We start from the raw sequence: 27360 nt of genomic DNA, 5'->3' as shown, positions 1-27360 counted from the left end.
GTTATAACAGGATATACAGTCCTTGTACTTCCACCAGTTTAGCTGCACCCTGTATTTTATTTCACAGTTTTTAACCTGGATCTTTTACAAAGAAATAGATGATGAAAACAACCAGAGATTCCCTAGGTGTATTGCACACATCAAATCACATAAAGAGAAGCATCACCCCAAGTGTCCCTGACTTTCATTCACTTACTTAGTTTATGCTTACATTTGTCAACGTTTTCTTTTTTTAGGTTATAGCTCATCCAGTGGAAATTATTCCAACTAAGTATTGTTGCGTACAAAACATTTTGTAGTGATAATTCTTTACAGCTTCAATTTCTTCATTATTCTTCTTTGAATGTTGAATCTCATAGCCTACTCTTTTTCAATAGCTATTTAAATTCCAGGAGGAAAAAAAAAAGACATCTGTCTTGCTAAACTAAAATGTGACCATTGTAATACAGTACCAGGAAAAATTAAAATTAAAAATAAATACATAAATAAAAAATATGAAGTCTAAACACTTCATATAGGCTATGAACACTGTTCTGTTGCACCCAGGAATATGGGCAAGAGCAGATGCACTCTGAAGGCTTTACGTCTTGCAACGTTTGCCTTGAGACATACTCCTATATACGTGTAACTTCAGTGACTTCATCCTGTTTACAGTCCATTTCCATGACTTTTTTTTTTTTAAACATAGCTCAAATCACTGTACAGTGTGTCCTGTCAAAAGCTAGCAAAGTTTTAAGAAAATTCTTGTCAAATAGTTCATAGATCCACATGGGGTTACCAGCAGAAATTCAGTATAGAAAAAAAAATATTTTAATCTCTTCACCTTTCTTTTGCTTTTCCTTGTCTTCTGTTTCGGGTTTGGTTGCCATAACTTCAAACAAGGTCTTTAAGATACTTCTTAGATCACTAGCATAATTTGTCTGCAGCTGGTCAGCAACACCTATGAGTTTGAGAAAACAGATAAATCATTACTAGAGTATTATACCTCCCTTATTTAAATTTGTATGTTGCTCCCAGTAATGGCCTGGTGTACATTTTTGAAGGTTCACTAGCTCATGTCAGTAATAAAAACAGATAAATTAATTAAACTAATTTTCCATGATGACCAAGCCATGTTCTGGCCTTTACGTTGATTTCAATTTGATAAACAACTCCCTTGTCCTTTTGGTAGGAAACACTGGGAGATTCCTTTTGCATCAAAATACAACAGCTGCATCAAATGTCTTCCCCAGAAAACACAGGGCATCACCAAGAAAAAGGAAGCACTATGAAAGCAAACCCTTTGCATGCCCAAACTCTTCATCATTAGAGGTCTCAGGTGTCTGTGCCTCTGACTGTTTACACTGGTCACCATTAGGTAACAGGTCTATCTAGACCAATCTGCAACTTACGCTCCAAGATACAGTCTTCTTGCTATTTCATCACTAGTCCATTCTACCATATATTTACACACATTAAAAAAAAAAAAAAAAAAAGACAATTTTTCACATTCAAAGCAAAGGAACAAAGGAAACTCACATACCTGAGATACAGACAAAAAGGCGGTGAATAAGATCATTACTGCCATGAAATCTGGATCTGATCTTTTCTCGGGTGGCAATTTTAGCAGCCTGCAAAGCAAGCTGGATTTCTTCCTGATCAATGTCATCGGATGAACAAGAACTCGTCATTAAACTGCTGTTGGAGAAAAAAACATAATGAAGAAAAGTAATGTAAGTCTGCATTCATTTGTTCAGGATGTTCAGAAAATCCTAAAGGATTTATTATTCAGGCAATATTCTACAGCAAACCAGAACTAATTGCTGTAAATTCTTGTTGAAGGTAATCAACATGCAATCAATCACCATCATGTTTGATTTTCACTCTGTGGCATAGTTACAAAAAACTTTTAAGCAGAAAATCATTTGTCTGTATTTTATTGTATTTCCCTTAGCTATTTCAAAATGCTGTGCCATTTTTCACATTAACTCCCACTCAAAGCTGTGTCCTAAGGCCATAACTCCACAAGAAATGCAAGAGGGGAATATCAGCCTAAAATACGAAGGTCAGTTCTGAAGTCACCTTAGAAATTTATTAATGTGGAAGTAAATTTGAAAAAAGAATTTCTGAATTATGCTGCCTTAAAAGAGTGAGAACAGAATCCAAATATAACCTTACATAAAAAATGTAAAGGATGATAAAACATAATTTAGGCAGTAAAGAGGAAGATTAGTCCCCTTATATACCTAACTGTAAAAATTACTGAAATGTCAAACTATTGCAAAAGAGTGGCTCATCAACTCCAAAGAGATTAAAATGTGTCTCTAAATGTCTACTAGAGCCTTAACCTTTTTTTTTTCTTTAAAAGGGATGCATGGTTGCTAGCCATTTCCACCACTACCACCTTTATGGAAAGGAAGCTGGAACAACCTGCAGGAAGCTCTGGCAGGAATCCAGCTTCTTTAAATATCCAGAATTATCTAAATTACTTGTAAAGTAAAATGCATTTAAATAAGGAAATACTTAAAGGAAAATGCTACATTGCATTTGTCCAATGAAAAAACCCTAAATAGCAGTATAGGACAGGATGCAACTATGTTGGAATCTTACGGATTCACTGTGTTGATTGGAAGCTACTATGTAAAAAAAATATATATGTATAATCTATGTATATTATTGACTGCATAAATAGCAAACACAAGGAAGGATGTAATTTTTAATGCATTTTGAGTTCAACCTGTTTTTATTAGATGCTGAAGTATTCACCAAGCTGCAGATCCAACCCTTATGACAGCATGCACACTTATTGCAGGATAAGACACATACGTAACATTTACAGAAATTATATGAAAATAATTATAAACAAAATTTTACGGGATATTGTTTTGAAATTCTATCTGTGAGCTGTACAGGTAATCCTTGAAACATAGAAAAGGATTTATTATGCCATACAGTTTTAAAAGCCCTAGTAAAAACAGAACTGAAAATACATAAATACTAGAGATTAGTTATTGACTGAAATATCAATGGAAAATGTGTGGTGTGAGTACCTTAGCTGGCTTCTCATTTTTTCAAATACAGAGTAAAGAGTATACTTACAAGAAACCCATTTCTGTTCATGTCTCTATTGCTATTAACAAAAGCAAATTTCTGTTAAAAGATGTAAGTTTTATGCTTACAGTTCCCTCAGCAGCATGAGTGACTTTGTCCAAATAAAAGGGTTTCTGTCTGCCTCTTAACACAGCCAAATAAGGTCTACCTTTTCTCTCATTTTAAGAAGAATCAATCTTACAAATACGTATTTGCAATATAAATTGCTCTCCAAGGCAAGCACAGAGCTCATGACAGAAAGAAATGCAGTTCATGTATAATATAAAATCTCAACAGAATGATATCCTGGCAAGTCCCAAACTAAGCAAAAACCTAAGTGCAGGGCACAGACAGGGTGATAAGGATGGCTCCCTTCCCTCAAGTCACAGCTGAAGAAATATTTCCAAGGTGTTAAGTGTTAAGTGGACAGAGAGCTGCAAAGAGTGCCTTCTAAGAAAAAAATAAAATAAAAATTCAGTCCTTTCCCATTTTGCAGACCGGAAGAAAAGCTCATTCCACAACTCTGACCAAGTTCTGACCAATTGCAATAATAATGTTTGCCTTTCTAAGTCGCCTCCTACTATATATACACGGATTGTGGTTTCATCGACTTCTGTTCCAGACTATTCAGTGGAAGATTTTGTGGTGTGTCATTAAGACTGGTCATGTCCCACCACAAGACTGGCTGGTTTTGTCCTAAAAAGCCCTACAGTACAGAGCAGATAGGAATTGCTGCAGCACTGTGGGATGAAGGTCAGCACATACACATACTCGCATTTACAACATACTTTCATATGTACAGAGGGCCAGACATGAAGTACAATATCCATACAAAAGAGATTCAGAAAAATGGGTATTTTCATTGCCTGTGCCACTGCAAAGAGAAAAGTTAGCATTGCAGAATAATTTAAAACTGGACCTAAGCATCGCTGCAGATCTGGAAAGAAACAATTATTCTTCTTTAACAACAGGACCCAGTCAGATCTGGACAAAAATTACTCTTAGAGAGGGCTTAATAACCATCCGTTCTTTATTTGAAAATACGTCTTATTCTTAAAGGATGTAGTCAGCAAATATTGTAGAGGTAGTCAGAAACACTGGAAGAACAGAAACATAACAATTAATTCAGATAAACAGCTTTTCTTGTAACTGGGTATCCCACACCGCGGTGATTGTATCTATGCAAATGTTGAAGATTCTCTTGATTTTTAAATTGATAATTTAGAAAACAAACCCGAATTTTGATCTACAGAGTTTGACTTACCTTTTGTCCAAATTATTCTTTCAAACGAGTTATTTTTATAGTTCTAAGAGGAATACCATTCCTACTGGGCTTATCTAACATGCATAATTTGGATAAAGACTCTCAGCTGATACCAGGTGTGTAGGAAGCATTTCATTAACGTCAGACCATACTCAGATTTGGAATGTTACACCGCCGATATCTCCAGAATTGAGTTTCACTGCAGAATATGAAGAACCATACCTAAGCACTGAGTAGCTAGAGACATAATGTCTTTTTTCACCTTCTTGGTTGAAGGGAACCCCGTGTTAACTAAGGAATTAGGCTATGAAGAGATAAAGTAGGCATGGAATTCCCCCTTGTGAAATCTTTATCATACAAACAATGCTTATCATATACTTATTTTTCATAGTGAGAACACTGCAAAGTTAACACACCTGAAGGTGAATATGAAGAAAGAAGACGTTATGTCAAAGGACTGATTCCAAACAGTAGACTTGCTTATACGTTTAAAGGAACAGGCAGAATAAATTAGCTTTTTACCTGACTCGACTAGCATTTCCATAACAATTTTAAAATGACTCTCCATTTATCATGTACGAAGAGCAGCGAGACTCTTTCAGCACATTGCAATCGTTATCTCAGAACAGCTGCCTGATCTCAAAGCTTGACTGTGAAATTTAGTCAAATATGTACAAGCAAACAAAACCCAATAACGGTGCACAATGTCATCTTTCACCTGTGGAACCAATATGCTTTACAGCTCTCAATTCCAAAATTTACCCATGAGCCAGGTTAAGCAGTAGTGTCCACACAAAGGAAAACGGAGCTGTGGAACAAAAAAGGTTATGACTGACTAAAAGGTTATATAACTAAAGGTTATATCAGAAGGGGCTGATTGCTTTAGGTAACCATCTGTGATACCGTAGGCCTTGTGCTGAATTTGCTGGGCATTGACACTCATCCAAAAACACTAAAAGCAGCAGAGTCTAAAACTGAGCAACCAAAACCAACAAGACTCAAAGCTAGTCCAAATTTATGATTTTATATTTGTGCTCAAAAAATAGTCAGTGGCAATATAAATCTGTAACTATTCATAGACGTTTCCTTTCAAATTTAGTAGTATTTGGTTCACTAAACCTAAAATCTGCTCTGTATTGTATTCACTAAACCTAAAATCTGCTCTGTATTGAATGCAGAATGTACACGAGTCTCTCAAAAAATTCCCCATTACTCACAAACATAAACCTTCAGAGTATCTTAAGTACCCATTACATATACAGTAGAGGCAGATAAAAAGAATTTGAAAGCTCACTGCATAAGATATAATGAATATAAAGAAATCAACTGTATTATCCTGTTCTCAAAATAATAAACCTTTAAAATAACTTTGTTGAAGAAGCCTCAGATCAAAAGCACCAGGTGGTCACTCCTTGCAAAAGAGAAAATATTCAATGTATTTTTCTACTCCAAACAGCACAATTATGTCAGCAATTTAAAAAGGAAAGTAAGATCACCCTCTGTTTCTGACCTCAGGCAAGGCTTTTAGTTACAACTAATTTTCAGGTGCAGATTTCAAAAGACTGTCAGCGATGCCTTCAAATCAAGAGGGATCAAATTCCAGCAAGACAAACTCATCGCAACTGAAACTTTAAAACACTAATTCTAAGAGCAACACTACAAATGTTTACTTGAAAAGCGTTAACACGCATTTCAGTGACTCTCCTTACTCCATTTGTTACACAAATACCCATGCCATCAGCTACTCCTAGTCACTTGCCCTGGAAACCTCCATCAAACTACACAATCAGAGGCAGAAGTAGCATGCAATATACTTGCAGAGAAACTTGAAGAGAATACTTTCCTCTTATACCGTGAATTCAAAGCTTGTGAATCCACTTTATAGTGAATTCAAAATACCTGCATTAAATAGTCCTATTCTGATGCAGAGGTTTAGGCACTTTGCAAAATCAGAGTAATGCATTTTGAGGCAAAATCCCTCAGGTAGGATTCCTCCTACAGTCAGGAAGCATGAACACTTTGCAGAAGGTTTTCATATATACCACACACAAACAATTTCACACGTCCCTATTTACATAAGAGGACATCACAACTACAATCATGCTGAAAGCTTCTGCAAAGGAACAATGGTCAATTCCAGAGTATCGATTACAGTTCATTAAACAAATTGATGAGAGACTGCCCCCAAAGAATAAAACAGCGCGGTTCCTTTGACTCAAATGACACCAATCCACTTGCACTACTTGGCCTAAACAAATCTGTCATTTCCACTGCTCAAAATGCCACACTTTATCAATATTTTCTGAATGCAGAGCTATACTGTGTGCTTGAATTTCCCTATATGTGTGTTTTAAATACGCTGTTCTTAAACACTTGTATGCTATTTCCTCAAAAATATTACATTTTGATTCATACATAATTTAGCACAACGCCCTTCTTGTGCTCTGTGAGCAATATCAGCAACACATACTTCTCATCCAATCTATGATATTTAAGCTTTTTTCTCTCTCACGTGAATTTTTTGATACTTTAAGTAAAAAACTTTTTTTTTTTTTTTTTTTCAGGCAAGTCTGTAATTGTCTGAAGAGGGTTTCTAAAACTACTTTGGTAACTGGTGCATTCATCCCACTGATACTTGCGTGGGCTGTAACTGGAAACCCCACCACCGAGCTGTCAGTCAGGTCTCTCCTAAGCTATTACAAGTGCCTCAAGGCTGCAGTCAGCTCCGGGTTCCATTCTGCAGAAAGAACTGCTCCAAAGGCCATCTAAAGGATCAGACAATGGTTGCAGAAAGGCAAAGGTTGTATACGTGAGGAATGACAAGAGGGAAATGATAGGGGTTTGAATGAGAGAAGCATGACTCCATGTAAGTAAGAAAAAAATTACTAGTTCCTATCCTGCCTTTTGCAGTGCTTCTGGCATTTCTTTTCTGGTTATCTCACAAAAAGATACAATAAACAGCAGGTTAAAACCTTTTTGTTTCTAATAAGTACTAGTTTTAATATGGTTCGGAGGAAAACTACAATGAGATTAATGGCTTCTTACAATTATTTTAAGTGAAGGGGGTGGGCTTCACATCCAATTTTAGAGTCATTTAAACCAAACCCAGAACTTGTCTTATTATTTGGGTAATAGCATATGGTTATTTAGCAAAGGACTATATTTTAATAAATGATCCCAGAAGCTACATTTAAAGCAGACTAAAAAAGCTTTAATTCAAAACTTTATTTCTTGACTTCCTAACCTTACTCTTTTATTAAGTCAAGAGGCTTTTTGTGTGCAATCTCTTATGTATTTTCTCTCTATTTTAAGAAAAAAAGGCTAAAGAGGATAAAAGAAAGCCCATAAAATGTTCCAAAGGCTTCAAAACTTTATTGTCTCGAGAAACAAATAATAGAACTGCATGCAAACCCCTCTAGCAGCAACAACTTAGCTGGGCACCACCAGAAGAAGCGGACTGCACTACAGCCTTATCGCATGTACCATCCGTGCCCAGCCCCATACATCTAGGACACGTGCTAGAAGCCCCATCTGCTGTCAGCCTTTTGAACTCCACTGTAGGGGAATTATCTTTTCATCACTGTAAGATGTGTAGAAGCCCCTTCCAAGCGTTGTTTTCGTCAGCTGAAGTGGGCAGACTAAAATAAATAAATTGCCAAGTGGGACGAACCATGGGTCCTAAGTGTTATCTTCAACCAGGAAAAATCCCTCAGCATTCCCTCCTCAGCATGCTGAGTATGAAGTCAACAAGAACAACCTCTGCTCCACACTCTGGCAGCTTCTGCAGCAGCCCACTCCATTGGAGAAATATCTTGAATCCTTCCTCAGTTCCTGAAACTGCAGGGCATTCCTGTTGTACCTACCATGCTGGACATCTGAAAAAACACAACTGTTGAAGCACCATGTTGCTAAGTAGATCCACCATAAGAAACTCTAGCTAGACAACTGGCTTATTCAAACTCAATACCATTCTAGCCTGGGTTTTCAGAAGAACGCAATGATATTGTATTCCAAGTGGGGATTAAAAGGAACGACCTTGCCAGCCCAGAAGGTATTGTCTTTGACAATGCTCTCTCCCAAAGAACATTGTTCTTTATGGATAAAATTGTTCATTATGCATAAAATGTATATAAAAGTGAATATGAACAAATAGAGCATTAGTAATCAACAGGGCTGCCTTCTTACTATCAAATTTAGTATCAGGTACTTGCAAGGTACCATTTTTTACTGGTTTTCTTAAAAACTTAAACCAAGAAGGGATAAGACCTGCAAGATAAGACATTGTAAAATTCAACAAAAACTAGAACTGAAAAAGTAAGAAGTTAGAATTGCTTAGGTTCTACTAGGATTTTCCCAATTCCACCATGATGTTTTTCCTAACACTTCCCTGTAATCAAACATGCATTTAAAGCTCTGAAGCATTCACTCACGTTGAAAAAGAACAAACAGTATGAGATTAGAGCACAGAAATACTTAAACTTTAAAAATAATCCTGAAATGGAAAAACTGAAAGTGAAAAGCAGAAATGGTTAAGCACTTATGCAGAAATGATATGTAATACCAGCTCCGGTATCTAACATGATAATAGAAATGCATCAGTCCCAGAACTTGACACAGGATATATTGAACCTGGATACCTGATGCTGGATACAAATACTTCCAAGGGCAAAGAAAGGCATTTCATACAGCTCTTCTGCAGTGTCCCCTGTGATATGCAAGCAACTATACTGTATGGCTTAATAAAAAGTGAATTAATTTAGCATCCAGCTCCAGTAGATGCTCTCTTGAGTTGCAACGGCTGTGTGTGGCAGACACAGAGATAAAGAAGAGGCACCGTGAAACATCTTCCAGCATGAGGAACTCTGACGGATAGGGAAGCTTATTAGCACAGGGTTTTCATATCACCTCCATCGGTTCCCTCAAAAAATAATATAAAGCTACCAGCTGAAGCACTAAAGCATCCTAGGGTCTAGGAGAATCCCGCAGGAATTCTGTATGCAGCCGTGGGAGTCAAAGCTGAGGAAAGCTAATTCAAGTATTAGGTGGAGCCTTAAAATCTTAATTAGAAAAGAAAGCTTTCTCTTAATTTTTCAACTTCAATGCTGCTGTATGAGGAAATCCCGTTTTTTCTTGCAATATAAATTGTGGTTTTACAACATACCTTGATTTTAGGCATTGCCAAAGAACCTGCAAACCTGCAGTTACTATAGTGATTTTAGTTAATTACGCATAATCTCAAAACTCCCAAACATGTTATTTAAGTTTGGGGGTTTTAAAAAGAAAAAAGATCTGTCAAATAAAACGTAATTTCTGAGAGCCAATAATTCTTGTTCTATTAGCAGCACAGGGAACACCAAGTGATATTCAACAACAGATTTTACACATCATTAAAATGAACATAAGTTAAATGTGGCCAAATTACTAAAAATGAAAATTACAAGCAAGCTATGTAGAAACACAAATACTAACCCATTAGGATTGCTTTGTGTCAGTCTCCAGCCAAATACGCCACCTGGATTACAGCCACACAATGGCAAATTCTGGGGTGTCTAGCAATTTTGCTAGAAGAGACTCTTTGCCTCTGCCACTGATGCTAGTCAGCTTAAAATATTGCCCTATTTCACTTCATTTACACAGAAAGTAACAGATTTTATATTTAATTTACTTTGACCATATTGGGCATTTTAACATCTCTAAAACATTAGCTTTACCATTTTAATAGGAAAGACCAAAAAAACAAAACAACTCAACTGCATTTTCACCCTCCCGCTGTAAAAAGCACTTGTTAGCAAGTAGTTGACACAAGATGCCTGGGTTATTCCTCGAGAAAATAAAATCTGCATCAGCTACTTGTTACTCACTACAAAGATACGCATATAATCTACCTAGAAATACCTTGCGGAATTTCCTATAAAAGGGAACACTAAGCTTCAAAAATGCTGCACTATTTGGAGATTTAATTTTGTCTTGCAGAGCGAAGAACAAGATGGCACGGAACACATCAAGAAGGATCCTGGCGGTGAGAAACCGGAGACATCTGCTGCAGTCACATATGTCTCGCTGACTAAAATCATAAGCAAAAGCTGACAGACCTCATCAGTAATGACTTTTGCTGCTACTGCTCAGCTGGTTGGTGGGGCAAGGGATTTAGCTGCAAAGCAAGAAGAGTCCACACAGCAGCCTGTTTATGATTGTATTAATATGCATATTAATTGCCCTCACACTGCTTGAGTGGCAGAGCTGTACAAAACAGCACAGACTCGCAATGCCTAAAACATACAGAGACAATTTGGGGCTTAAAACCATTAGGAAGGAATGGCACCTGTTTCAGGAGTCATCCGAATTTTCTCAAGGTATAAAAACCCCTATAAAAATCCTACAGCTCTTCCCAATGAGCTCTTTTTTTTCCGTGACTCCAGTACAGTACGTGTACAGCAATTATCACCAGCCTTTTTCCAGTTACGAGCCGTTTCTCCATGAAGAGGAGTTTTATGGAAAAAGCGGGAAGGAAAATCTACAGCAATGTACTGGTTAAACCAAAAAATTACAGCACCAAATATTAATGCTGAATCACTCTGTTATTTTGTATAGATTGAACAAATGTGATGATGAAACTGCAAGAGGGATGATTTGGAGAGAGAGATGATCGGGTTGACTGTGACACATCAACTGAAATAGATCGCTAGCACATCTCTTGTGCCCCACACTACCAGCTACTGGATCCCCAGGACCAGTTGTGATGTCTGTTAAAACTTGTGGGCAAGTAATCTGCACTGTAGTTTTATAAGACAGACCAATGGATAACTCTGGACCATGAGATGAAGGAACCGAATTCTCCTAGTTTAATTAAAAGTCCTGCTGAACAACTAAGTTACCTTGCCTTCTCACATCCCCTCCGAGGTCTGACTTCTGCTGATGAAAAGCCCAGTGAAGCACCTGGGTTTGTAAGGCACCATCCATCCACAGGAGCTGACAGGCAAGGCAGCTTCAAACAAGCTCTGGCAAAACCCCCTCTAGCTCTGAAGCAGTAATCAAAATTTCATCCTTCTAGTTTATATACTGCGATAACCTTCCCCACTTTGTTTCACACGTGTGTGTTTGTTCTAACAGGGCCACACTCAGCATATGCCACACAGTAAGAGATATCCTTCAAGGACATCCAGAGAGCTTGGGCTCAGCCCACACACATGCGGATAGAGATATTCTAACCAAGAGCCCAATAAACATCCCGCTCTAATTTCTGGCTGCTTTGGCTTCAGTCACATTGCACTTCAGATTCAAATTCCAACAAGGCTCGAAATCAACTAATTGTCCCTACCTTGTTTTGCTTCCATCTCACTTTTTTCCCTCACCATCCCCAAAACAATGTTTTTGTGGCCATTTTCTACCTCCAGTCTTTCAAAGAACTTGAGTTCATTCTTGGCTTTAAGCTTATCAAGTCATCTCATTCAGTTAGCATATGAATAGCCTTCTCTTCGGTTTCCACTCAAATTAATGGCTCCCTCAGGATCTTGCCCGTTAATTTTAATGCACGTTGAAAGCTTACAAACAAATTTCTGCAAACAGTTTATTTTTAAAAGCCACTGACTTTACTGCTTCTGACAACGAAATGGATAAGCTTCCAGCATTGTATTTTATTAGCTGCCTATTTACAATTCAGTAAGCTATAGTTACATTAAAAATTGCTCTAAAGATTACATTTATGAAACAGATACCAGTAAAAAAAGGAAAAGCTGGATGCATTGTTTCCTGGAGCTAATATAAACAATAGACCAAGTGCCACTTCCCTGCTGTAGCTACAAACATCTCATTTTCAATTAAGTCGGCAGTATTAGTCCACATTCACATTGATGTAATACAGAAATTATACAAACACATGCAAGTCTGCATAAAACCCACAGTTTCTCTGAAACCTTTGGAAATACAAGGAATATATTTACTCTTCACTGAGAAAGTTGACTACTGATATGGGCACCTCAAGTCCGGATACTGCTTAATAAACATTTTGCAAAAAATCTTCTTCTGAACTGGATGAAAGTTTAACTTCTTCACCATCAGATCTCTCAGGCTAGAAGAAGGAACCTTCTACAAAGATCTGCCACCAATCGAAATCGAACTTTCATTAGCAAAACCATTTCAGGGAACCTCTGTACCCCTTTCATCCCATATATGTAAGTGTATATATAAATACACACTATATATAGTTTTTGTACTTCAATCTGTGCTCTAGAAACCTTCAAGCAAATATTTTTTCAAATTACTGCATCAGCACAATCAGTAATCAAAGCATACAATCACAGTTCCGATATAAGCCTGAAAATCTCTGGCCCAGATGCATTTCAAGAAAATACACACTTAACTGAGGATTCTGCTTTTCTCCATTGACTAAACATGGAACCTTCAGCAACAAAACTTTTAAATAAGGTGTATCAGTTTGGTGCCTCAAGTTAAATGGGATGAATGTCGCTCAAAAAAATTATACACCACCGGCTGAGGCTGGGGAAGTCTGTCACATGGGAAAGTAAATCACATGCTGATTTGTATGAGCCTTCTTTACAGGATCCTGATTGGATCCCATGGTCTTCACCAGCTTTTTCTTCCCAGTTGAAAATAAAAAGGCACACAATGACCCCTGGGTCTAACTGTGCTCCGTGATGCAAGGAGTAAGAATTTTCTCCCTTAGTTCTTCATTTGGAAAACAATAAATGTGTAGATATATGTAATTCCATATATATTATACTTCATTGTTTCAAATCCATTACAGCTACGCTGTTTAATATTCTAGTAGTTCATTCAACACTATATGCTAAGCTGTTTTTGTTACTGGAGCTGAACTGTTTGAAGGTGGTCAGCTATTTCCAAAACACACTGCAAACTGACAACAAGGCTTTCAGTCTCAACGTTGCTTACCTACTTTAACCTATGGTGATTACAACAGCACCGAGGAATTGTTTATGATATGTGGGAAGTGGAAAGGCCAAATAAATACATTTTATGAATTCTGTGTTTAGCTAATTAATTTTCAGACAAAATTGAAAGTGTTACATTTCAATTCCTAACTGTTAAGATTACAAGTGAAAACAGCAAGGAATTAAAGACATAGTAAAATGGCATATTTCAGAGGAAAAAGAAAAAAATATTTTAGGTATTGTTTTGGATATGCGCATGACATCAGAAAGAACTTAGTTACTCCAGAAAATAACATTTTGTAGAGATGGTCTTTGCAAAGAACATTCTTGTTGCAGTAGACAAATGATGTAACTTAATATAATACAAGTAGATGTGCTGAATATTCCTTTTCTATGCACACAGATCTAGGAACATGCTTCTCTGAAGCAGTCAGACTTCTGAGCTTTTTTTCTGTTTTCAAACTAAGCTGCGTAAGTATTTCAAAAGGGGAAATTTATACCAGTATAGTCAAGCAGGCAGTTACTATTTTATTGGACCATCAACTACAATAGCTACATGGATAAGATACAGAAAAATTGGTAACTTGAATTCCTGGATGACACCCAAGGATGATACGATGCTGTAATTCAGTGGACAAAAGCCTAAATATACACGCACAGAATTGCCTTATAAACCAAGCTTCAGAAAAATAAAATTTGAAAAAAAAGGGAATAGACAGATCTAACTACCTACGCATCAAGATATTTATATACAGTGACAAGCAAAATACTGATATATGAAGGCAGTACATTACGGTCTTGAAAAAAGGTGGCACATCTAATGAAAACTTATTTATTCTGCTTCAGTTATGCCTAAAGAATAATGGAGGTTACTTCTGCTGTCCATTCAGACAGCTCTGTGTGGGACAGTCTCTTCCATGTTACAGTATTTAGCAAAGGGTAACTGCATGCTGGTAAATTGAGTTTTGTTTGAAGCATAGTTAAAAGTGTATTTCAAAATTTAAAGCATGAAAACCAGTTCTAGTTGCATCTTCCTTTCCTTATTTGCATTTTTAAAATATGGCAATCTTAAAAAAAAAAAATGAGCCTGATTGTGGGCACATCCTAAAAATACTTTTTATGTAATATTTCCTTTATCACTATAGGAAAAGGCCTTTTACCCTCTGTCTTTCCCCCAACCTAGACAGAATTTGTATTCCTGGAGTTAAAATGAAAAGTGCTGAATAGAGATATATGGATGAAAAAGGCAGGGCAAGAAGCAATGGAAGATCTACCTTGACTGATACTGTGGTATCTTTCTACCTGTACCAGAGTAATAACATTATTGCATAGAACATATGCAACACATGACATACATGTATGTTGGGCATGCCTTGAAAAAAGCTAAAGAACTCAGGTTTCTGTTTTAGTAAGATTTTTTTTCCCCATACCTTTATTCTTCTATTACCCACACTAGGTGCTCTGCACAAAACAAACTGACTAAGATAAAACCTTCACATGCAGGCTCAGATGATGAGAATATAAACCAGTATTATTAACAACTTTGGCAAAAAAAAAAAAAAAAACCTTTGGAAGTTAAAATATTGTTAAGTGGCATGCTGCCCTCATTTTAACTACGCAAAATGAATTGGAAAAAAACATGCTTTCTAGAAAGGCAAAACCTAGCTAAGACAAACATTCAGTAATTTTCAAGCTGAATTCTGAAATTACTCTTAAGAAATGCTATATGGATAAATGAAAGGGAGATCACTGGCATACCATATAATTCAGCACTAAATGCATTGAAACTTTTCTGTAAATAGTTGCCTCTCAATTGCAGCACTGAAGACAACTGCTGGGAAAAAAAAAAGGCAAGAAAAAAAGCAGCACCTGTTGTTCGCAAGGAAGAATATTCAGAAGTGTTGCTGTCACTTGATTGTTAATTCAATGAAAATTTTTAACCAACCATAACCCAATACAATTAGTCAAATCTGACTGTGAAGCGATGTTATTACCTCAGAGCGTATATGCTGGAGAGACTACATGTAGTGACAGAAACACTCTCATAGTCACTGCTGGAGATGGAGCTGAGGGGGGAATCACGTAAGCCATCCTGAGAACTGAAAAAACATGGAAACAAAATGAACTGCTGAAGAGAACAAAGGTAAAAAAACAGAGTGATAAAGCATGGGTTGTCACTGATTATACGGAAATCGGAGTAAACTGACAATCATATTTGAAACAATAGTGATAAGAAAGGAAGTGATATACATCTATTTTGTTTGCTTTCCAAAGGGTCAGGTGATTTAGCAAGGTTGGTGGGCACACTTCTTACACAAATCCTCATTTTAACTTATGACATGCAGTTAAATCACTCAGGAAAGAACCAAGGACCTTCCATTTTCTTAGGGCATAGACAAAAGAGTGTTTGTTTTAATGTTATAACGAAGACATAACATCATTGGTAGTTGATAAAGTCACAGTGAGTTTCAAGCAAGACTTCAATAAGCTTCAAGAACTTCTGAAATACCACAACTAATTTGATCTAAGTTTCCACAGAATAAGAATGGGAAGGAAAAAGTCTATGAGAAAAAGCAGAAAGCTGGCTCTTCAGTAAGGAGATGAGGATAATATACCCACCCCTAATTCGCTGAGTCCCTACAACTGTTACACATGTACCTCAAGCTTTAAACTAACTGGATGACCACAAGGTAGCGGTCCCATGACAAACCATGGACATTTCATTAGAGGAAATCCACTAGTTACTAAATAAAAGATCATGAAAACTTTAAGTTAACAGCACACAACTTGTCTCTGTCATCCCTGGACTAAGGAAAAGCTTTGAAACAGTACATCACTTCGGATCTTATGTCATATTATCAACATAAGCTAGGATTAGAAGGTTAAAAGTTTCGTAAGCATGACAGAACTCTTGTGGAAAGACCAATTTTTGTTTCAGTAACAATTTACTGCTCAGCCACTGGAAACTGCACAAGCTGAAGAAAATTAAATTATACTAGATAAAATCTGTAATCAAATGTATCAAAGCTGTATTAGCTCTAGGCAGTGCAGAAGAATCACTCAAGCCTGCTGAACTGAAATGTTCAGTCAATAGACATCTTTGGCCAATGCAGAGAGAAACTTAAGAAATATCTTTAGTTAAAAGAAATATAACTGTATAGATCAGGATTCTTTTACCTTACACATCCACAACAACCAACAGATTTCTTAGGCTTAACTGAATTGTGGGAGTATGCGGGGTACATGTTCAGACCAGCTATGTTCTAAACTCTTTTCTTCTACCAAATTTCACAGAATCACAGAATCGTCTAGGTTGGAAGAGACCTCCAAGATCATCTAGTCCAACCTCTGCCCTAACACTAACAAGTCCTCCACTAAACCGTATCACTAAGGGCTACATCTAAAAGTCTTTTAAAGACCTCCAGGGATGGCGACTCAACCACCTCCCTGGGCAGCCCATTCCAATGCCTAACAACCCTTTCGGTAAAGAAGTTCTTCCTAATATCCAACCTAAACCTCCCCTGGCGCAACTTTAGCCCATTCCCCCTCGTCCTGTCACCAGGCACATGGGAGAATAGACCAACCCCCACCTCTCTACAGCCTCCTTTAAGGTACCTATAGAGAGCGATGAGGTCTCCCCTGAGCCTCCTCTTCTCCAGGCTGATCAACCCCAGTTCCCTCAGCCGCTCCTCGTAAGACTTGTTCTCCAGACCCCTCACCAGCTTCGTTGCCCTTCTCTTGAGCACCTCCATGTCCTTCTTGTAGCGAGGGGCCCAAAACTGAACACAGTACTCAAGGTGCAGCCTCACCAGAGCCGAGTACAGGGGGACAATCACCTCCTTAGACCTGCTGGCCACACTGCTTCTTATGCAAGCCAGGATGCTGTTGGCCTTCTTGGCCACCTGAGCACACTGCTGGCTCATATTCAGCCAACTATCAACCAGTAAAATTTACTATTCTAGCTGCTTTTGCAGCTAAAAGTCTGGAAGAACGCTTAAGGGGAATTCTTCAAAGCAGTGTATGGAAGGTATGCACTCTAATCCCACTAAGAAATAATAGGATTTGTTTGCATACCTCCCACTAATCGCTTGGAATATGTACGCCTTCATGTTCTTCATTTCTGATTGTCAATTTGAAAATAAATCCCTAGTGTACTATGCTTTAGTTGAAAGGAAAGCCATCGCAACTGGAAAATAATTTATCAGACTTGAACAAAAATCTATTTAACTTTCATTCATTTTATATAATTTCCTTCGCTAATTCTGCTCATTATGAACAGATAGGTGCGTTTAAACAAAGGCTTACTCTTTTATACCTCATCACCTTTACCCATCCAATCTTACAACACAGCCAAGCTACTAGAATGTATTTTTGCTATCTGTTTTATGGCAGCTAAATGATGTAAAAAAAATAAAACATTAATATGCGGTTTCAAAGCATGATTGAGCAAGAGAAGCTGTCTTGCAAAGATGAAATGTATTGTTCAGAATAAAGTAATCTTTGAATAGCAAGATCCAGTAAACAAGAACAACTAGCATACTCAGTTTCTTCTTTTATTCTCTCTCACCTCCCCATCATTTCCATTTTTTTCCAGTCTAACAATCCTGCCAGCTGATTTGGGTAGTAACACTTCCGAGAGATGTAAGGTTGGCTGTCCTTTAGTGCTTTCTGGTAAGCTCTGCCTGATATATTTAAAATCCAGACAAAATATCTGTTACCAACAGTACACAACAAAATTGTGAGACTAAAAACCTAAATTCAGTTTCATTTCATAGGTTCTGAGTTGTGGCTTGTTTTTTGTTTGTTGTTTTTTTTTTTTGGAATTTGAATTTTTCACAGCTCTTATTCAAACCCAAAAGGGCTAACACTCTTCCTACGTATAAAGAATTCAATGCATTTTTATGAGCTAAAACAAATAAAACAAACCATCACCACCCTAAGTATCATCTCTCTGTTAAGAGCTGATAATATTTAGCAACATTGTCCCAAGCACAAAATCACCTTCATTCCTGAGCTAACATTTTGGATTGGATGTCCAAGCCAGAAGGCAAAATGAAGACAGCTGGAACACAAAGGGCTGGAACTAGACAGTAAGTAAATGTGATGAGTAACCTCAGAGCTGAATGGCATAACAACACTTTAAAGGTAATACTGAGATTTTTGATAAAATGTTTTCATCTTCATGGATATTCTCAGACCAGCGTACAAGCCTTTATGCCTCTCACACCCCTTCTCCATACCTTTTTCCCCTCATTTAAATCCCCTCACCTCTACCTAGTTGCTAGAAATAACAGCCAGCATTTTTTTCTTTTCAGCTCCACTATCTTATCTACTTTGAAGCCTTATCTTAAAGCTGATTGCCATTGTAAACTGCTTCATAGAGCCTTCGTTTTCTATTTCTTCATCTTTTACTCGGTGTACGAGCCTGGCCATGCCGAGCCATCCAGTGGTTTCAGCACTAAAAACCCAGCTGGTCAGAAATCATTTGGCAATGTAAACTGTTTGCAGATACTTTACACAAACCCTGCTTAATAGAGGTTGGTTTGTTGTACAAAAGGATGCATCATTTGGACAATTAAAATTTGTAAATATTTTTCTCACTTGTTTGTACCAATACAGATTGAATTTTTCTACCAGAAATATTTATTATTTATAGTATTTATTTCTGGTTTATATTCAGACTAGAATGCTACAGAGCAAGAAAGTCTGTGTTTATTCAGTACCAAGAAATTAAATCCAATAATGAGAAGTCTGTTCTACACCTTCTCAGTGTTACAGTTAAGTATTAAAAAAAAAAAAAAGACACACAAAAAGATTCCTGACATACTCACTCACTACGTCTTCTCTCAGTATGCACAGATTCAGGATACCTCTTTATACAGTTTTCTTCTCATTAGTGTCTGCCTGATGCTGGTGGATCCTGAGGTGAATTGACCTGCTTTTCCCAGCTCACGGTGGCTGTCACCAGCCAATACTAGCTAGGCACGTGTGTTCGGTAGCACAATTACAAGAAGGGAACATATGTGCACACAGACACGTCCTGCAGCAGGCAGCAGCTCCAAGAGGGCAGCCAAGCTTTTCTTCCACACCAGCCCACGTGCAACATGAACTTCATGGCATCTTGTACTCACTTGAAATTCATGCCAGGTTGGACTGGGCCTCCACGCTCACAGGATTCATTGGACTCTGTATAAATTGTGTAAGTGGTAAAAGTTTCATTTGTTTCATTTGTGAGGTCTTAAAATGCCTGCTGTGCTAATTTTAAAATGACATTCCAGCATGGAATCAAACCACCATCTAGGCTCACCAAAATGAAACTCTTCAGCACTTCTGATAAAAATAAAGACTTGAGGCAACAGAACAAGGTGACATGAGGTGACGTGACCGCCTCTTCTCATGGAATACTGGCCGACTGAACAAGAGAACCACTTATTTAAAGATAAGTTAAATAAATAAGTAAATAAATATTTAAAGCCACTTTTATCCTGCTTTGTGTGCTCTTTGCTGCAGGAATGTGTCTCCAGCCTCTTAAAAGTTCAGTTAAACCTCTCATTGTTTTACAGAACGGTTTCTTCATGCATTTTATTACTTGAGTTCCAATTACATTGCACATTACATCAGTTAATTGGCACAGATCTTCTCTTCTCAGTCTTTCTTATGCTACACGAGAGCTAACTGTGAAGCCTGATGTGTCAGTGATACCAAGTCCACTCAAATAAGTCCCTTTTTAAATCTTGTTATACCTACTATGCATATAAATTCATTTTGGGAATATGCATGTTGAGAATTAATACAGTTCCCTGTTGCTGCATTTGATGTATGTCCTAGGAAGATGGAACCTGCTCTAAAACACTGACACCTTTTATTTGCAAGTTAAGGCTTCAAAACAGCAACCACATTATCAGATACCACACGGAATCGGTGTTCAATAGACAAGGTCAAAACCACTGTCATTTTTAATTTGAGACTGGTATTTGTGCTAAATCTGAGTTTGTTCAATTGCATATATAAAATGTTACATAGTAAAGAAACAGAACACCAGAAGGGGAAGAGAGGAATTTCAATCAGAAGCCAGATAAAAGATTGCTTAAGCAAAGTTTTGCAATTGAAAAGCTCCTATTTTTTCCCAATCAACTACTCTTTCCTTCTTGCTGATGAGAATTTTTCTTACTCCTGAATAGCTAGTTAAAAGACTAATCAATACGAGATGGCTAAGCAGATGTAGTTTTGGTTTTGTGAACATGCACAGCTGTACGTTCATTTTTATGGAAAAGGCATTTTTGTCATGTGAAGACGGGTACAATCTTCTCAAGTCTTCCTGTGATTGGAATATTATTGGGAAAACATAGGAATATTGTAGGGAAAACATGAATTTAATACATTTAATCAACTTAATATGTATTGAAATATCAATTAATCTAGTTTTGATAGAGGAGCACTTATAGAATCAAATGTTATAAACTAAAAGACAAGCTAGAAAGGATTTTATTGTTATTACTACGTGAATGCTAGCCAACCCCAAAATCCAAATACTTGTTTTCCATGCATTTATAATGGTGGAACGACTACAGTATCTTAATGTTGTTCTAATGAAAATGTGAGTATGTCACATGTTCCTACGGAGAAATAAAACACAGGCAGAAAAATCAAAATTAGAAACCAACTGTATAAAAACAGGTGTTTGTCTTTTTTTTTTTTTTCCAGAGTCATTCTAACATGCATGCTGAGGAAATAAAGTTTTAAATATATTATAGTGTAACATCCTTTAGAGTACAGAGGTGCAAAACTCAGAAATGGGACACCTTGAATACCAAGCAGAAGATTAAATTATTCATCTTACTGTAGAATTGCAATACAGAGCAGTAAACAGGAAAACATGCTCTTCTGAGGATGCCTCATTCCTCCTCCTTACACTGCAAAAGCATATGGCAAAATATTCTATTTTTTAAGCCTCCACAAATAAATGTGAACAGTGCCAGTATCTAACAGCCAACAGACACACTTAGAGCTTGCAGAAAACATGAAGATAGGAAGTTCTCATCATCACCAACCTCAGCTCCTTTTGCCAAGTCTCAGATGCACAGTAAAAGGCTTCATTAAGAGTACATTCACCAAATAAATTAAGATCAAGGAAAATGGGGAAAAAAAAGCATAGTTTAAGTTAGATATAACAGACCTGCAGGGGAAAGAAGAGAAGCTACATTTCAAAATCTTCTTTTTACATCAGAATTGTTACAGGTCAGCATGCAGATAAATGAACATGCAACAGAAACTGAAAAATGAAACATGAAACATGAAACAGAACTGAGTATTTAAGCCTAAAACACGAAAACACTAGGATGGCATGACAATAGGAAACAAGCTGCTAAACTTCCTAAAATATGTAGAAGAATTTGAAATTTTATAAGACAAATCAATTCTCGAAAAAAACAGAAAGCCAAGTACTTCCAAAACACTAAAATAAACACAATAGTCAATCTTCGTACATTCTTCCCTTGGAAAAACAAGGGAGAATGCTATGATAGAACGAGCATTTCAAAAATCTGTAAAGCTTGCTTCCAGTTGAAAAAAAAAGAAAAAGAAAAGAATGAAAGAACAGATACAGATCTAAAGCTTGTCTTTCATGTTAAAGTACGCCCTTTTACCCCAAAACACTAAGTGCCACTTTGTCGTGTGGTTTTCTTCTTACATTACTTCCTCTTTGTAAGTTTGTTTGCTGCCACAGCCTTTCCTTCTAACATTGTCCCCGCATCAGATCAGATACTGACTGCATTTTTGCCAGTGATTTTCTCATATTTGTGTATCATCAATCCCACTGTCCAAGACTCTCAGTGCCCTTTGTGCTTTTTTTGAGATACTTGCAAGTAAATAACAGAAAAAGAGGAAATAATGTCAACTGTGTCATAACACCAGACTAGTAAAGATGTTGACACATGGATCTTATGCAGAAGAGAATTTAATCTTTACTTTAAACTCCACTGAACATTGAGGCTCGATCGAGAAACCTGAAATAAAGGTAGTTCAGACTTAAAGGATTAATTACAGTAAACCCGACAGGATCATTGAAACGATACTAATAATGTCATATTGCATAGTATAAGGACGGATTTACTAGAAGAAGCAGTTGATGTCATAACGCACATTTGACAGCTGCTTGATTCAGACAAGGGAAAGAAAATTTTCTTTTCCGAGTTTCTGAGTTCCAGTAACTAGAAAGTAAATACATTTATCAATTTGATGAATGAGTATACCCTGCAGCTATTCCATGTATATTAGATTGCTTATTGTTCTAGCTAATGGGTCCATCATTCCGAGAATAATCTATGTCTGAAACGTTTCCCCTATGGTTAAGTTGGCATTCACAAGCATGTAATAGGGAGCAGTCACAGAAGCCTAATACGATCTTCCAATTTAAGAATACCATTGAAAAGCAGTGATTAGTCACCACCCAGGCAGCGTGAGTAAGAAAAGGTCCACAAAGTTGTGTTTTGTAACTGAATCCGCTCTTTTACCGATAATGTGATGAGTGATTCAGAGGCAAGAACCAAGCCTATATATAGACATACTGTATATGAAAACTAAAGAGCAACACACACAAAACTGTTTAATCTGAAGTCCTCAGTAGATCCCCAGGATCTCCATCTCCTGCAGCATATACTGAAGGAGTATATATAGTATGAGAACATTTCCAAATAAAGGAGGAACAATCTCTCAAAACACCTCACCAAAGGTTTTTAGGAATATTACGGATAACGCATCATGGGGAAGCCTAATTCTCCAAAACGGGTGAAAATTCTCAACCATAAGCAGGGAGGAGTTGTTAAATGACCAGTTCCCAGAACAGCAGGAGGTCATTTAGGACCCCGTGGGTTTTTTATTTCAGGAATGGTCTGCAGAAACAATGACAGAACAATGAGGTCTGAAAAGCTGCCTGCTGTGCCAAATTATTCAGGATAGTGAGAACAAGGGCAGATGAACTGCACAGGATCCTAAAGACTGGATAACAGGTAATAAAATGGCAGGCAGGATTCCATGGATAAACACATGGAGAACAATTTTAGCTTCACACAGGACAACTCTGAGCTCACAAGCAGAATTTTGGGTCTTTGGCAGACAACATCAAAAAACAATCCGTTCACCACTCTGCAACGGGCCAAGAAGTCCAAAGTAAAATATTAGGAATCACTGGAAAAACATCAGAAAACAACTATGGCACTGTGAAAATCCGTGGTCTGCCCATGCCTTGTCTAAGTGCAGTTCTCATCCCCTTACCCCTAAAAGGAAGGTTTAGAGAAAGACAGTAGGAATGATTAATGTTATAGGACAAGGTCAGTACAAAGAATGATCAGGTAGGCCATGACTTTTCCAGCCTCAAAGAAAGACCAGGATGGGAAGGCGTGATTGAGGTCTGCAAAGTCACAAATGGCACGGACCAGATGAAGACTTGGACAAGAGGTTATTGTTACACACACAAACCATGGAAGGCTAAAAAAAAGCTGATATATAATTTTATTATATTTTGCGGAATTGCTCTCACAAATATCCTACCCAAAGAAAAAATTACTAGACAAATTGAGTTTTGCAATAAATGTATAATTTATCTGGCCATTGTAATTAAATTTACAATAATTACTTTTAAGCAATATTCCATCTGAAGTGTTGTAAAAGCATGAAATGTCAAAGGGATTTGTGAATTACTTCTTAAACTGAAGATGATTCTGTATTTCTGTTATGAGGCCTTGAATATGATGATACTTGCCAGCCTAAGATTGCAAATATTCAGAATAACGAGGAAGATAAAGGTATTTTCTCAAAAGTTGAGTTTTAAGCATGACAAGTTACATTGTACCTCTAAGAGGAATTAACTGTGGCCCAAATAACTCTTGATTCTATTTCCACTGGTAGTGAAAGATTTCATAATTCAACTATGATTATTTCTGCACCCTCTACATTGCAGTAATGCTTCACGGTCCCAGCTACCCACACTGCGCCATCCTGAACTCCATACACAAATAACAAGAGATACCCTGCGCCACATACAATCTCTGCACCACTGACACCATAAGGCACAAAGGAAGAAAATCATCACAGAAATAAAGAAGACAACAGTAGCTTAATACAGTAGCTTAATTCACTTCTTCCCTCTGCTTTGTGGTATTAACCCTTCACGGAAACCAAGGATACTACTCACCATTAAAAAAAAAAAAGTTATCATCTAAATAGTAAAACAAAATAAATATAAAAATCCAAAACGGTTAAAAAAAAGTCTGGTGTTCTACAGTAGGACGCCAGTGTCTAATCAAAGTTGATTTGAAGTGTAGCATTTTCTTTAACAGATGTTATATAGTTCCTGATTTTAACAAAATAATTTTGTTAAATGTTAATTATGTTAATAATGTTAAATGATTTTAACATTAATCTGTGACCTCTATTCTTCTATCAGCTTTGGCTGAAATGGTCTAATAAAGTTTAAAAGCTGCTTCTGCACTTTACTAGGTTCCTTCAACATACCTATTCACAAATCCACTCATGCCCACAGGCAACATGATCAGATAAGCCCTATTTTCTTAAGTGAAGCTAAGATATGAGTTGGAATGTGTTTAATCACAATTTAATCCCACGTACTGATGCAGAAGTTAACTTTTTAGTATCTGCTAGACACTTTTTTCTGCAAAACAGCAGAGCACAACTATTATGGCCACTCAGGTGATGTTTAGTGGCAATGCACCCTTTGTTACATTAAACTGGTAAGATTGGGGTACTTAATTTCAATGATACAGTTTTCAGAAAAAGAAAAAAAAGCTGGTGAAGACCAACAAAAACTACTTGCATTAAAACTGTATATTCAAAAACTAAAATCCTTCAACATCGTCTTCTTTAAAATCAACACTAATTGTACACAGACCACTAAAGAACTAGGAAAGAATTTATTTGTATGCAAATCGTACTATCAAAAAGTCAAGTTGCTCTTACCTTGAACTAGATCTTGATTTTATGTCTTCCTTGGCTGCCCTTTCACTACTAGCATCTTCATTGCTCTCCACTTTTTTCTCACATAGCTGTTTTCTCTTCTCCCACCTCTTCTGCTGATTTGAGATGCTTTCTGCTTCTCCTTGCAAGTCATCTTCTGCTCCTACCTGTGAACCTGAGGAATGTGCCAGGCACTTAGAGGAGATCGGCAGATTTTGCTCTTCTCTGCCAAAGTCTCTTTCTGCTAACAAAGCAGAGGTTTCAGGTTTTAATGTTTCCTGTGCAGGGACTGAATTGTCCAAGTTATCTACATGGTCCATTTCCTTAGACTTCACTAACGTGTATGAAGCATTTACAACACCTCCAGCAGAATGTTTAGTCTTTAAACCTTCCACATTCTCCTCCCTGCTGTCTTCACAGCTGCCACAACACACACAGGAATTAATTAGACAGTTTGTGGCAGCTATACTGAGTTTATGGGATTCATCCTCCTCCTCATTTGCTAACGGATTAGCAGATCCAGGAACACAATTAATAGCTGCTTCGGGTGTTACTGGGGATTCTGAGCTAGAGGGAGATTTAGGATTGAATATTACAGTAGCAGATATTTTCATTCCCCCTGTCCTGTGAGCTATCATTTCTGCCATTTCTGCATCATCAGCATATGCATCCCAACCATTGAGGTATAACTGTGAATCCGGACCTTCCAAACAGCTGCATGAATTCTGAACTGAGATGCCAGACATCTGTTTGCTGTCTTCAATATTGTTATTATTGCTTACATCACTTTCTGCATCTTTTAAAAGCAAGGTTTCCTCTGTCTGATGACCGTTCTCATACAGTAGAGCATCTCTGTATTGCAGGTTCTGTTTTGAACTGTGGCAAGGGTTATTCACCCAAGCAAAGGTATCACTTACTGAATCCAACCCAGCAAGAGCCTCTCCTGCTCCATCTAGGTCATCCATAAAAAACACTCTGTCCTCTTCATCAGTTAAATTGTCAAGATGGTGTCTTGTTGGTGAAGCTTCTGTGCTAGAACTATTTCTTAGGCTAGGTCTGTGAGCTGGGGACTGACAGATGCTCGGAGGGGAAAGCAGAGAAGACATTTCATCTCCGACTCTGTGTACCATCCTATTCAGCTGTTCCAGCTCCTGTTCATCATACTGCATCGAACAAGCCAGCTCAGCCTCTGTGTTCTCAGCTTTTGCCGAGAGCTCCTTTGCTGGCAATGTTGCAGTTATGCCTGGTGTAATGACAGAAGGTACTTCAGGATCTGTTCTGACAGGAAAATCCACGTCTTGAGAGATGCAGAGGTTACGCTCCAGTGTGTGCAGTTCATCCTCAGTTAATGTCTGAAGTAGATCCCTGAAAGTAAAGAAAAACATGTGACATTACATTCACAATCACAAGAGGCACTGACGTTACACATTTTAAGAAAGCTTTTACTGTCAGTACAGAAATCCAGAGAGTGAACGTGGGAACACAGAGTACTTTCAGCTGCATATCTCAGGGTGCATTTTGCATTCACATTCAGAACACTTGGGACTGCTGGTGCCTGAATTTAAGAACATTCACGCAAATACAGGCTACCAAATTATTTACATATTTGCAGTAAACCCCGAAATAAATCAAAACACACGCATAAAGTAAAATGGATCTTCCCCATTTACTCTGAGTGAAAGTGTTACTCACAGTGAACATACTTTGCCATTTTTTTAATTCACAAATTTGATTTCGAGTTGAAAATACATTTGCCGTCCGTGGTACAAGATCCTGAAAATTATTCTACAAAAGAGTACACTAGAAGTTTCACACCCTTACATTGTCAGATAAAAAGAACTCATTAGAAGTATTAATATCACTTATGCAATGCTGATGTCTTGGAAGCCTATTCAGTGAAACTGGAACTTGGCTCTCCCCCGCCTCCAACACCACTTGGGGATTAGGGAGCTAGGCTTTTGCATGATGTTAAGAATCAGGCAGGCCTAAAAGCAAACATTGAGGCATTTACTGAACAGTTTTCTAGAGACATAAAGCATCTCCAATATTATCAAGTGTCCTCAGTATTGCAGTTTTGGACTATAAGCACCCATTAAAAAAGTGTTATTTGAGACTTAAGTTTAAATGCTTTATTACTTTACAACAAGA

The 27360-nt window shown here is 37.4% G+C and overlaps 1 protein-coding gene and 1 long non-coding RNA gene across 9 annotated transcripts in view; both read right to left on the bottom strand.

Annotated features, from left to right (window-relative positions):
• The window catches only part of ZFYVE28 (zinc finger FYVE-type containing 28), a 147555-nt gene that overhangs the window by 14022 nt on the left and 106173 nt on the right, over positions 1 to 27360 (bottom strand). For 4 of the 8 annotated variants that reach the window (XM_040556345.1, XM_040556352.1, XM_040556351.1 and 1 more), the window contains exons 8-11: positions 25216 to 26577; positions 15237 to 15341; positions 1523 to 1677; positions 824 to 940 (exon numbers count right to left, since the gene is read on the bottom strand). In XM_040556345.1, coding sequence (XP_040412279.1) covers positions 824 to 940; positions 1523 to 1677; positions 15237 to 15341; positions 25216 to 26577 — 1739 coding nt within the window. Of the gene's footprint in view, positions 1 to 823; positions 941 to 1522; positions 1678 to 6226; positions 12429 to 15236; positions 15342 to 25215; positions 26578 to 27360 lie in introns of those variants that run through there. The other 4 variants (XM_040556346.1, XM_040556347.1, XM_040556350.1 and 1 more) reach the window with 4 other exon arrangements.
• LOC121069845 lies at positions 17816 to 22359 on the bottom strand. Its single transcript, XR_005819669.1, has 3 exons — positions 21548 to 22359; positions 19074 to 21514; positions 17816 to 17924 (listed from the first exon to the last, which is right to left on the bottom strand). It is a non-coding gene; the product is annotated as an uncharacterized LOC121069845 (long non-coding RNA).

Source organism: Cygnus olor, chromosome 4, assembly GCF_009769625.2.
Source record: "Cygnus olor isolate bCygOlo1 chromosome 4, bCygOlo1.pri.v2, whole genome shotgun sequence".
NCBI classification, from domain to species: Eukaryota; Metazoa; Chordata; class Aves; order Anseriformes; family Anatidae; genus Cygnus; species Cygnus olor.
Note: the sequence above shows the minus strand (reverse complement) of the source record. Positions and strands in the feature narration are given on the sequence as shown.